The 12,874-nt window shown below is 52.8% G+C and overlaps 1 protein-coding gene across 1 annotated transcript; it reads left to right on the top strand.

The window, feature by feature from the left end:
• The first annotated feature begins 4,633 nt into the window (after positions 1-4,633).
• Positions 4,634-7,314, top strand: LOC123165326 (cytochrome P450 76C3). Its single transcript, XM_044582959.1, has 2 exons — positions 4,634-5,544; positions 6,560-7,314. Exons 1-2 carry the CDS (start codon positions 4,663-4,665, stop codon positions 7,166-7,168), a joined length of 1,491 nt encoding a protein of 496 aa, XP_044438894.1. The 5' UTR covers positions 4,634-4,662; the 3' UTR covers positions 7,169-7,314.
• The last annotated feature ends 5,560 nt before the right edge of the window (positions 7,315-12,874 follow it).

The raw sequence follows: 12,874 nt of genomic DNA, 5'->3' as shown, positions 1-12,874 counted from the left end.
ATAGCCGAAGAGCGAGGCATCCGAGCGGGTAGAGCGGAACCCAAGCTGGTGGAGAAACGCCGCGATTCGCTGGTAGCAAGCGCGCAGTGCCTGCTTAAGTCCGTACAAGGACCGCGAGAGCAGGCACACGTGGTCGGGAAGCGCTGGGTCAACAAACCCGGTGGGCTGCTGGCAGAAGACCTGCTCCTCGAGGTGACCATGGAGGATGGCGTTGGAGACGTCCATCTGGTGCATCGGCCAAGCACGGGAGACCGCAAGGTGAAGCACCGTGCGTATTGTGCCGAGCTTGACGACCGGAGCGAAGGTGTAGGTGAAGTTGATGCCAGCATGCTGCCAGAAGCCACGAACGATGCAGCGCGCTTTATAGCGATCAAGGGTACCATCGGGACGGAGCTTGTGTTTGAAGACCCACTTCCTGGTAATCACGTTGGCGTGCCGGGGACGGGGAACAAGCTGCCACGTCCGGTTGCCCAACAGGGCGTCAAACTCCTCTTGCATCGCAGCCATCCAGAGCGGGTCACGAAGAGCGGCTCGTACGGAGGACGGCAACGCCAACGGCTCAGAGGTGGACGCCGCATGGACGTAGTCATCCGCGGCGTAGCGCGAGCTCGGGCGAAAAATGCCCGTACGGGCACGGGTGACCGGACCGGGTGCCTGGGGCGCCTGCGGGGGCTTCGGTGGGGCCGTGGGCACCGCGGGCGCCAACGTCGGGGGCGCCAGTGCCGCGGCTGGAGGAGGCGCCGCATGCGGGGGGCGCGCCTCAAAGCCAGGGACGGGCCAAGAGTGGCGCGCGAGCGCACTGGGAGCGGCGTCGAGAAGCCCGCGTCACCGGTGGCGGGAGGAACAGCCCGGGGTACCTGCTGAAATGGAAACACATGCTCATCAAAGTAAACGTGCCGGGAAGTGAACACACGGTGGGAGACGGGATCGTAGCACCAATATCCCTTGGAGTTCGAGGGGTAGCCGATGAAGATGCAAGCGACAGAACGAGGTGCGAGTTTGTGAGAAGCGGAGTCGGCAGTGCTAGGATAGCAAAGGCACCCGAAAATACGCAAGCCATCATAAGATGGGGGTGTACCCAAGAGAAGATGGTGAGGTGCATAGTTCCACTGTGGGCGGCAGGGGCAAAGGTTATGGAGAAGTGAAGCACTAGCGAGTGCGTCCGGCAAGAAACGATGCGGCACGTTAGCATGAAACAGGAGCGTGCGAACGCAGTCGTTCAGAGTGCGAAGGACTCGTTCGGCTCGACCGTTCTGCTGTGAAGTATACGGGCATGTGAGACGAAAAACTATGCCATGGTGCGACAGAAAAGTGCGGAAAGCAAGGTTGTTGAACTCTTTTCCATTGTCAGTCTGAAGAGCAAGGATGGGACGCCCAAACTGCATGCTGACATAGGAGTAAAAAGCCGTCAAAGTGGAGAGTGCATCCGACTTTCATCGTAAAGGAAACATCCACACATAGTGAGAATAATCATCAAGGATAACCAGATAATATAAATAACCCGAATTACTAGGAACCGGAGAGGTCCACACATCGCTATGAATCAACTAAAAAGGAAAAGAAGCTATGGTGGTGGAGTTATTAAACGGGACGCGAACATGTTTGCCGACACAACAGGCATGACAGGTGTGATCCTCTATCTTATTACAGCTGAAACTGAAACTCCTAAGAATATGACGAAGTGTGACGGGGTTGGGATGACCCAAACGAGCGTGCCAGAGATCGACGCCGGCGGAGAGAGCAACCGGTGCGGTGGTGGAGGTCGACGGCGGATGCACCGGATAGAGCTCGTCGAGGTTGTCACATCGGTGAAGTACCATCCTGGTTCGAGCGTCCTTGACACAAAAACCAAGCTCGTCAAATTCAACAGTAACATGATTTTCACGAGTTAAACAACGAACGGAAACGAGGTTCTTAATAAGATGAGGTGACACAAGTATGTTAGACAAAGTAATAGGCACGGAATTAGAAGGAAAAGAAGTGTGCCCGACATGTGTGATAGGTAGTGTGGAACCGTCGCCGACAATGATGCGGCGATCAGTGGTGACAGGAGTGAAGGAGGCAAGATTACTAGGATGAGCAAACATGTGAGCCGAAGCCCCGGTGTCCATGTACCAATCACTGCCTCCAGTGTAGTTGTTCGGCGTAGGCGCGGTGTGCAGCGCGACGAGGAGTGCCGGATCCCAAGGCACCGGCGGCAGGGCCGGCGAGGGCGGCGGGGCCGCAGGGAGACCATAGGCGCCGCTCAGCTGCGGCAGTGGGTATCCTCCGTACGGCTGCGGAGCCGCGTAGTATGCCTGATGCGCCGCCGGGTGCGGGACGAGAAGGGTCGGTGCAGGAGCCCGTGGAACCGGCATGGTGTAGGCATGAAGAACACCGGTCCACGGGTTGTAGCCGGAGGCCCACGGAGGGGGCACCTGGAACTGCTGCTGCTGCTGCTGACGGGGCTGGCCGGCGGCCTGCGGCTGCTGCTGCTGACCGCCGCGGCGGCCCCCGCGGCGCCGTTCGGCGGGAAGGGCGGGCGGCCCATAGGGCAGCGGGAGCAGCCCCGGCTGCTGGGTGGCCGGGTACGACGGTGGCGCTGGGTGGCGCGGCAGCGGGGGCGCGGCCGGGGTGGCTGGAGGCGCTGAGGAGCCGCCGCGGGTGGTGCCGGCGGTGAGGGTGGTGTGGATGGCCCGCGCCTTCACCTGCTTCATCCGCCGCTCCTCCAAGCGGAGGTACGCAACGAACATGGTGAAGGACGGGTTGGGGATGAGGCTGAGGTTCGCCACGGCGTTGCCGAAGTACTCGTTGAGCCCGGCGGTGAGCGTGCTGAGGATCATCGATCTTCACGCCAATATCGCGGAGCTCGTCAGCGAGAGGCGGCGACAGTAGTCGTCGACAGAAGTGTTGTCCTGGTGACACCCAAAAAACTCTCGCTGCAAAAAAACGCGACGCTGGAGCTGGTTGTCGGTGAAGAGCCCGTTCAGCTTGGTCCACACGGTGTAGGCATCGTCACCGTCCGCCACGACCGTCTGGAAGGGTCCGGCGAGATGTTGTGGAAGAACCAGCGGATGATCGTGGTGTCGATGGTGGACCAGTCATGGAACTCGGGGACGAGGCTGGAGTCGACGGTGCCGTCCACGTGGTCGATGAGGTGATACTCCCGGAACACGAGGGAAAAATACGTCTTCCACGTGTAGTACGAGGAGTCCGCATGCAAGAGACGAACCGGCACCCGCTCGAAGATGTTGAGGTTCCGGATGTCATTACGTCGGGAGGGTTGGCATCGGCGAACGGGTTGGAGTTAGTGGACGCGGAGGAGGTGCCGGACGACATGACGGCTAGGGCGGCTCGGGGTGGCGGCTTCGGCGACGCAGGTGGCAGTTGCGGCTCGCGAGGCGGGAAGGCAACGGCGGCTTCGGGCGAGCGAGCGGACGATCTGGCGATCGAGGTGGGCGAGCAGCGATGCAGCGGGCGATGCGGGTTAGCGAGAGGCGCGGGCGGCTGGTTAGCAAGCGGCGCGAGCGAATCGGGCCTGGCGATGAAGCGCGCGACAGCAGCGAGTTGTCGATGCGGGCGAGCGGGACTTGGCGAAGCGCGCGGGTGGGTTGGACGGGGCTAGCGGCGGCTGTAGCGCGAGAGGGATAGAGGGTAGCGGCGGCTGGCGCGGTTGGCGTGCGGGCAGCGGCGGCAGATGGGAAGCGGCGGTGGCGGCGGAAGGCTAGGATGAAAACCTAAAAACTGATACCATGTATGAGATTATGATTGCATGATGTATTGCTCTCGTGCATAGGCACGTATATATGATGTACAACGAGGGCCACGGACCTCAACTATAAAAGAAACTAGGAGACGGGTCCAATACACAATATGCACATAACACATATAATCAACACCAAAGACCGAACCACTCACTGTGCAGGTGATCGATGTGGTCAGCCCACGGGTCACTCGCCGCGGGCGCCTTCGGGCGCTAAATTTTGGAGACAAGTGCCGGCGCGCGACGGTGACCTCGGCCGGCACCCACGCCGCACGTAGGAGGAGCAGCGCCCTGCACAAGCCGGGCCACACCCGTCGAGAGCTTCCACCTCCCTGCGTTGGCGGCGTCGAGGCACCCGGCTGCGAAAGCTGCAGCGTAGTTGAGGAGGACTTGCATGACGCATAGCCCGTGCTCGTCGGCGCAGATTACAGTAGAGAGAGAGATAGACGAAGACATATATGACATGTGGGCCAGCGTAGTTAGTGAGAATATACTATGATCCGGACGGGATTGATATTTTCCCAGTGTGACAAACAGGCCCAGGGTCGAAATCAACCGGGATCATTGAATAGAGTGCTGATTTCATCGATTAAAAGATTAGGGTTCAATTCAGACAAGCCTATGAGTTTAGGGTTTAAAATAAACTTCACTCCTGCTCACCCCGACCAGGAAACAGTTGGCGCTAGTGGCGGTGCGATATGCTGGCAACGAGCGGTCGAGGCGCGGACGCTCGGTTCAGCGAAATCGTGCGCACACACGGCGAAGTTTGTTTTTTTTGTTTTTTTTGTTTTTTGTTTCTTTTGCAAAACGAGCTTTGCAACGCCACACTCGTGCCTGGGACCCTATAAATGGATCGGTGAGGTTGCGCTCAACTTTCTGTCGCAACAAAGCCGGAAAACTGGTCTGCCCGGAAGCAAGAGATGGCTGACTTGTCCCTCGTGTGCGCGGCATCGCTCCCACTCACTCTGCTCGCGGCCTACGCGCTACAACCACTCGCCGACGCACGCCGACGCCTCCCGCCCGGCCCAAGGCCACTCCCGGTCCTCGGTAACCTCCTGGACATCGGCGAGCACCCTCACCGTTCCTTCGCCAGCCTCGCCGACATCCACGGCCCGCTCATGTTCGTCCGCCTCGGCACTGTCCCAGCCGTCGTGGCCACCTCGCCGGAGGCCGCCCGCGAGGTCCTGCAGAAAAAGAACGCCAGCCTGGCCGCTCGCCGTGGCCTGGACGCCTGGCGCGTCATGGACCACGACGCCAACTCCATGGTCGCGCTCCCGCCGCGCGGCAAGTGGCGCGCCTTCAGGCAGCACTCCAGGGCCGCGCTCCTCGGTCCCCGGCCGCTCGACGAGCACCGGGCGGTACGGGAGGAGGAGGCGCGCGAGCTGGTGCGCCGCGTGTCCGCGGCCGGAGGCGCCCCGGTCGATGTGGCTGGCGAGGCGTTCGTGGCCATGGTGAACGTGCTGTGTCGCGGGATGTTCTCGGAGAAGCTAGATCCGGCCGTGGTGTCGGAGCTGACGGGCGTGGCGGAACAGGCGGCCGTGCTGTCTGGCCTGCCCAACGTGTCTGATTTCTTCCCGGCGCTCGCGGCCCTCGACCTGCAGGGTATCCGGCGCAAGGCGAGGAAGGTGCTCGCGTGGCTGTATACGCTCATCGACGAGCAGATCGAGCGGCGGAAGCTCAGCCGGGCGGACGGCGATGCGCGCAGGAACGATCTGTTGGATGTGTTGCTTGACATGGACGGCGACGTGCAAGACGAAGACGGATGGGTGATGAACAAGGAGTCCATCCGAGGTCTATTCATGGTAAGCATGCACACACGACCTTAAAATATGTTATACTTCTTCAATCCTAAATATAAGTCTTTCTAAACATTTTAAATGCAATACAACATACGGATGTATGTAGATATATTTAAGAATGTAGATTCATTCATTTTACTCCGTATGTAGTCACTTATTAAATCTCTAAAAAAACTTATATTTAGAAACGGAGGGAGTAGTTCTAAAAAATACATCATATGTCATAGTTTCTCTCTCTAAAAAAACATGTTATAGTTGGCCAAAGTTCTATCCTAAAAGGAGTCAACTACATGCATTATGCAACGGAAAAAATAACTACAGAAATGTTATTTTATCGATTTTGCTTTTATGAAATGTTTTGTCAGCTCAGTCACTCTTTTTCCCCTTTTTGTGCGTGGTTGCTTTTTCTTGCTTTGTTTTTTTAGTGTCTTTTCTCTCTAAAGGGAGTATGTAAATATATAGGTCAATATGTGTGCCTAATCTGTGTATTTTGTGTGGATTTGTGTGCACGGCGTCGTGCGTGTCGCATGTATATGTGGGTGCAGGCACGTGTGCGTATGCACGTTCTTTTTTTTTCCGGCGAGGCGTATGTTTGTTCCTGTACGTGTGGCTAGTGTATGTGCGCAGGAGATGGTACCATACATGAGATAACAGGAACCTTCATTATGGAAATCACACTGCTGTCCGAATATACACAACTATGTGTGCTTGCATACTGTGAAACAATACAATTTGTGTGCGAGTATTGTCATTTGTTTTGAGTTTTTTATTTTCCTTATTCTTTAAGTATACCTGTCTATAATTCATTTTTTTAGGGAGTCTATAATTCATTATTCATTATAACTCATGTTTTCTACCCCCACTCCCACCCAAAGAACCTCTCATGTTTTCTATTTAGTTTTAGTTTTTACATTATATTATATCTTTTGTTTTAAAAGATAGCTGACATGAAAAAATTTAGTCGCATGTTGAATAGTTGCCACAAATGTATTAATCTCATGTATGCATGCATTTTCAGGAATTACTCCTAGGCGCAACATCAGTCCCCACCACAATCGAGTGGGCGATGTCGGAGCTATTGCAAAACCCTCCCGCTATGCACAAACTCCAAGCGGAGCTCAGGAACGTCCTCGGCACCCGACCATGCACATGGATGGAGGAGTCCGACACCGGCAGCCTCCCATATCTCCAAGCCGTCGTCAAAGAAACACTACGGCTCCATCCCCCGGTGCCATTCGCCACTGGGCTAGCTGAGGAGGCGGTGGAGATAGAAGGCTACAACGTCCCTAAGGGCACGACTGCCCTGGTGAACATCTGGGGGATATGCAGAAATGCCGAGGTGTGGGATGAGCCCAACAGGTTCTTGCCGGAAAGGTTCCTGCATAGGGAGATAGAGTTCTTCGGCGCTGATTTTGAGCTGATCGCATTCAGCGCCGGGAAGCGGATCTGTCCCGGGCTGCAGCTCTCGAGTAAGATGGTGCCACTTATACTCGGCTCAATGCTCTATCACTTTGATTGGACATTGCCGGGAGAAGAAGATGCTGCTCATGTAGATATGACAGAGCAGTTTGGGCTGGTGTTGTCGATGGCTGTCCCGCTACGCGTTGTACCTAAGAAAATATTGTAAGGCCGGTCACAGTGAGAATATCATATAAAGTATAATGCCCGCCAACTAATTAGTTCAGATAAGGTGACATACAATTAAATGAAGAAAGAAGGATTCAGTATCATAATATGATACCATATCATATTAAACAATGTGCTACTATTTGTCATGCGTAATAATAAATAAGTTTATCTACAATATCAATGTATGATACTATGTAGCATGGAGGTAGTATCATACGATACCCCACTACGACCAGCCTGCTACAGTGTTGTGCATGATTAACTAATGTTCAGCAAGAAGTTGATTGAATGAGCTTAATGTGGATTAAGGAGGTTACATGTCCTACAAGTTAAAATTCCTCTCAATACCCTCTAATCCTCTTGAGTTGATTAGGATTAATCGAACAAGGCCTCCATAGAGAAAATTGCGGCCGCCTCTACCCATCAGTGGTGGCGGAAGACTATGTGTCAATTCAGTTCAAAAAAAAGAAGACCATGTGTCAATGTGTGAGCGGCTTGCATTCGGAACACGGCTCAACAGCGCCATCCTGTGCCGGTGCTAGTCTAAGTCGAGCCGGCACGACCAGGTTCATACAGCTGGCCGACACGATGCGACACCGACTCCATTCACACCTACTCCCTTCGTTCACAAATATATGTACTAACTTTTTTATAAATCAAATGTATATAAATACATGTTAGTGTGTTTGTTCACTCGTTTTAACATGCATATAATTTATATTAAAATATGTAAAACATTTTATATTTGTAAACGAATGGAGTACTGCATTAGAGCATCTACAGGCAGAGATAGCAAATTCAGGTCCCCAAACGCCCAAGGACGCGCCGGGCGCGCCCGCAGGCACTGACCGGGCACGCCTTATTTGTTGGCTTTCACATATGTGTTCCTCATATCCGAAATCTTAAAACCATACAACCAATACAATGCTACGTAAAAGATGATCATCGGACTCAACACACGCAGTTCATTGGATCAACATTTCACCCCCGGAAGGAGCATAGTTCATCGGAGTGCAATGGCGGACAGTGCAAATCCATATTACAAACTACTTAAAACATAGTTAAAATATATATAAAAAAAGGGGGAAGGGCGAAGGAAAACACCATTTCCTCTCCGGCTCCTTCCCCTTCCAGTCGTCGATATGGCTGTGCCCCTCCTCCATGTAGGCATCGGCATGTGGTGATGCGCCATCGTCATAGCTGGATGTGGAGCCGCCCGTCAAGTCGGAGTCTGAGTTGCAGTTTAGGCCTGACAGCCTGCGAAGCAGGTGGTCCTGCTCCTTGGCATGGCGGGCCGCCTTCGCCTCCTTACTTGCCTCGCACTCCGACAACTCGATGGCGAGTCGGAGTACCTTGGCATTCTTGCGGCGGAGGCGCCACGCATCCGTCTCCGCCGTCATGGGAGAGCGGCACAGGACCGATGCGAGGAGCGCGACTTCGGAATCGACCGGTGCGGTCGCACGTGCCCGACGTGCGGTCAGCGCCTCCCCCGCCGTCGCCCTCTCCCTTGCCCGCGGCCGCTCGCGGCGGGCTGCTCGTGCCTCGGACTTGAGCGTCCTTGTGCGCGTCGGCGCCTGCGCGGGGCACGAGGACCCATCGATGGCCGGGTACCACTTCCGGAACAGAGGGTGGTGGTTGCCAGCGTACCTGAAGGACGGGGACGAAGCAGCCAGAGCTGCGCGCCGGGCGGGATGGTCCGGCGACGTCGCCGGCGCTGCGTCGACAGGCAAAGAGCGCTGAGAAAGAAGATCCGCCGCTGCCGGCGCCGCCTTGCTCAAGCAGCGACTGCCTCAAGGCGATGCGGAGTGTGACCTCCTCACATCGATGCTCGAGCCGTCGGATTCTCCACCAGAGCTACCACTGGTTCCGTCGCCGGCCATCGGATTGGAGAGAGGTGCTGGAAGTGAAGTGGATGGAGAGGGGAGTAAAGTGAAGTTCAGATTGACCGATGCCTAGAAACTTTTCTGGTGGGAATATTTGTGGGGTCTGCGTGGGTCAAGCTGGACCAAACCGACGTGGTGAATGCACCCCGACCATTTCATATATGCATTATATTTGGGCTGGATATAAGAAACGACAGACAGCCCACGTTTGAGAACAGTTTAAGGCGCCCATCTAAGCAGGTTTTTCACGACCGATTAGTGACCGGGCCGTCCGCCCTTGCGTATGCCACGGTTCGGTGTGGCCGGCTGTTGATGCTCCTCTATCTGGCTACCGAAGGATAGGGACTGCCTGTGCGACTTCGATTCACAACCTGACACACACAAAAAGAGACAAAATACTCTATGTTGTTCAAACCTGAAGCGAGTCACTATCCACACCTCGAGTGATGCACCTACGCCCACCAGAAACCATGAAACCAACAGCAGGCAACGGATCTTCTGCGGCCACAGACGCTGGCCTGCAGACATCGGGATCTTCTACAGGACTGCAACCACCTTAACCTCACGTACGCAATCGTTGCATATCGGCATGCGCATGAGCAATGAGAAGCCAAGCGTGCGCTGCAGCCGGTCCATGTACACAGGCTTCATCATAGAAGGAAGCCGCAGCACCGCCAGGGGACTCCACGCTGCAGCTCCAATCAGCCGTCCGCGTACACCGTACACGACTCCATCACGCTTAGATTCGCTCGAGCACGCCACGCAACAGCCGGACATGACGTGCATCCTCACCGACGCCACACGACGTATCAGCCGAACCAGCCGTGCTCCCTGCACGATCCGCATCTTCATCGACGCCTCCTGCATCGAGCCAACTCACATCGAGCTGAATCTCTACGACTAATTCACATCCAACAAAACAAAAAATCATTGTCAAGGACATCTACGAGAAGGGAAAAAAGGACATCTAACAGAGGCGAAAAGAGGGACATCGACGAGAAGCGATCTCCACGGCACGGCACGGCTGTTTCATCCATATACGGCACGGCATCATAGATGATGCGCTGTTTGAAGATGACCTTTGTGGTGATGACATATAAATGCAGATCGTTCATAAGCTGAAAATCTCTAGCGTCCACTAATCTTTTAACTGTAAGATGTGTAATTGAGACGGCATCACGCATCGATATGGCGTCGCTTTAGTGATGACCTCCTACACGGCCATACGGTCCTGACAAAAGCGATGTGTGCTCGATGGGTTTTCTTCGGTTCTGACAGAACGGATGGTCTTATCCCTGATGACATTCTCTATCGTCCGTAAGGTGTATCGTCCACGACTATAATTCTGTCATCACACATTTTTTTTTATGCTTCCGTCTATGCGCAGCTACATCGACTACAACGAGCACATCGGCTGTGGCTACTGCATGATCAACTATATCGGCATCAACATTGGCTATATGTCGACAACTACTCGTCGGCAACAACTCTAGTCAACATTCGCATCATCACTATTGTCCACGACATTTCCATTGTGGCCGCGGGAGGGAATACAGGAGAGAAAGGGTAGACACGAGAAGGGACGTAGTCATGACGATAGGCGCCGCCCCATCAAAGGTACAATTGATAATGGCAACAAAAGACTTTAAATTCAGTCGCAGTAGTCCGCTTTGCTCCTCCTACAACTGAGGGGAATTTTAGAACATGTCACATATACACGGATGTGGAGCCATGATGACCCACAAGTATAGGGAATCAATCGTAGTCTTTTCGATAAGTAAGAGTGTCGAACCCAACGAAGAGCAGAAGGAAATGGCAATCGATTTTCAGCAAAGTATTTTTTGCAGGCACTGAAATTGTCGGTAACAGACAGTTTGATAGCAAGATAATTTGTAATGAGCAAGTAATAGTAACGGTAACAAAAGTGCAACAAGGTAGCCCAATCCTTTTTGTAGCAAAGGGCAGGCCAGAACGGTCTCTGATAATAAGTAAAACGTTCTCGAGGACACACGAAAATTTCATCTAGTCACTTTCATTATATTTGTTTGATTCGCGTTCGCTACTTTGATCATTTGATATGTGGGTGGACCGGTGCTTGGGTGTTGTTCTTACTTGAACAAGCCTCCCGCTTATGATTAACACCTCTCGCAAACATCCGCAACTACGAAAGAATAATTAAAATAAAATCTAACCATAGCATTAAACATATGAATCCAAATCAGCCCCTTACGGAATAGTGCATAAACTATGGTTTAAGCTTCTGTCACTCTAGCAACCCATCATCTAATAACCACTCCACAATGCATTCCCTTAGCCCCAAACACTACTAGGGAAAACCCTAGCAGTAGCACGGGTATTTTGCCTATCAGTAGCGCAGGACGAAGCGCTACTGATAAGGCGCTACAGCTAACGTGTAGCAGTAGCGCCTGTCGTCCCATGCTACTGCTATACATTGATAGCAGTAGCGCGCTTTGGTGAAGAGCGCTGTTACTAATATCTGCAGCGCTTTTTAGAAGGAAGCGCTACTGGTAAGGCAGCGCTACTGCTAACTTTGTTCCCCTCGCTACTGCTAGTTTTATTAGTTTTTTTCTGCATATTTGTTTTGTATTTGAATAGGCTTGATACAATAATCTTTAGCATATCATACACATACAAATGTAATCATAGCATATACATACAACTAGTCTCATCAAATCATGTCATCATCATATTCATCATCCAACACAAAGTGATCTCTCGTCATCATCTCGAAAATAGCGATACAAGTCTCAATTACTTGCAACTACATCGTCATCCATCTAAACAATGATATACGCGAGAAGAGCTATCACTTTGAGTGAGAGCGGAACTATGCAGTACATGAGTTCGTATCCCTCTCTCGCATTAGTGTGAACCTAAACTAACTACTGCCTGTCGCTCGGAAACCGAAAACCGATACACCTGGGCCTGACACTCCGGCCACTCGTCGTATATATACTCCTGGCGTAGCACTTCTTCCCCATCGATGATCTATGCACCTGCACGTCACATGAGTCGATGATATGCAACATATATAGTTGAGCAACAGAAAGAGACAGATTTGGCAAAAATAGAAGCAACATATCATAAGCATAAATAACAAAGTTGATCATACCCAAAATGCCCTAACTAGAGTGATCGTCGCTAGTCGAGGAGGGCGGTTTAATTACATCACAAATAAAGTTTCATCATGCAGAACTCAAAGTTTCGTCATACAGAAAGTATGGACTAAACGGACACATTGTCATATATTGACAATCACTCCAACATGTCGTGCCATCCATCCAAGTCAGGGAGATAGTCCCCGAGCCTAGTGAAAGGCTTCAGGTCGAGACGCTGAGAGGCTACCCGTGTTCGGACGTCTTCCCGCGACATTTGTCCTTCTTCGTAGAACATCCCTGTTTTACCGACGACCTCCTTCATGATGATTTGGGCAAGTTCGCGCTCGATGTGATAGAACTCAGCTCAAAGTCGATGATCCTCGATATCTCCTACGTTCTTTGCCCATTGCAGAATATGGGCATCGCCGGATGTAGGTGACATGCGAAGGTTTTGGTGATCCCGTCTGTACTCCAGCATGTGGTGTAGGACATAGAATCCATCATTAAGAGAATCACTCGGTTGCTGGATGTAGCAGAAGTCGGTCTTATGGCCGAAGGCGGGCCTGCCGCCCCTTCTCCTCTTGTCCTTGACCTATCCACCCTGTGCGTCATAGTAAAACATAGCACTGTCGAGAACATCCTTGATGTGGGTGTAATCCTTTTTGTTAATGTTCTTCGACGAGTCCAAGTAAAGAGCGTGGA

This window comes from Triticum aestivum, chromosome 1D (assembly GCF_018294505.1).
Source record: "Triticum aestivum cultivar Chinese Spring chromosome 1D, IWGSC CS RefSeq v2.1, whole genome shotgun sequence".
In the NCBI taxonomy this organism is placed as follows: Eukaryota; Viridiplantae; Streptophyta; class Magnoliopsida; order Poales; family Poaceae; genus Triticum; species Triticum aestivum.
The sequence above is the reverse complement of the archived record's forward strand: the minus strand, read 5'-3'. Positions and strand labels throughout refer to the sequence as shown.

What these genes read in the sequence shown, in the direction of transcription:
- LOC123165326 (XM_044582959.1), top strand. Translation starts at nt 4,663, where the DNA reads ATGGCTGACTTGTCCCTCGTGTGCGCGGCATCGCTCCCACTCACTCTG. An exon ending in CCATCCGAGGTCTATTCATG is followed by an intron (nt 5,545 to 6,559) that starts GTAAGCATGCAC and finishes ATGCATTTTCAG; the next exon opens with GAATTACTCCTAGGCGCAAC.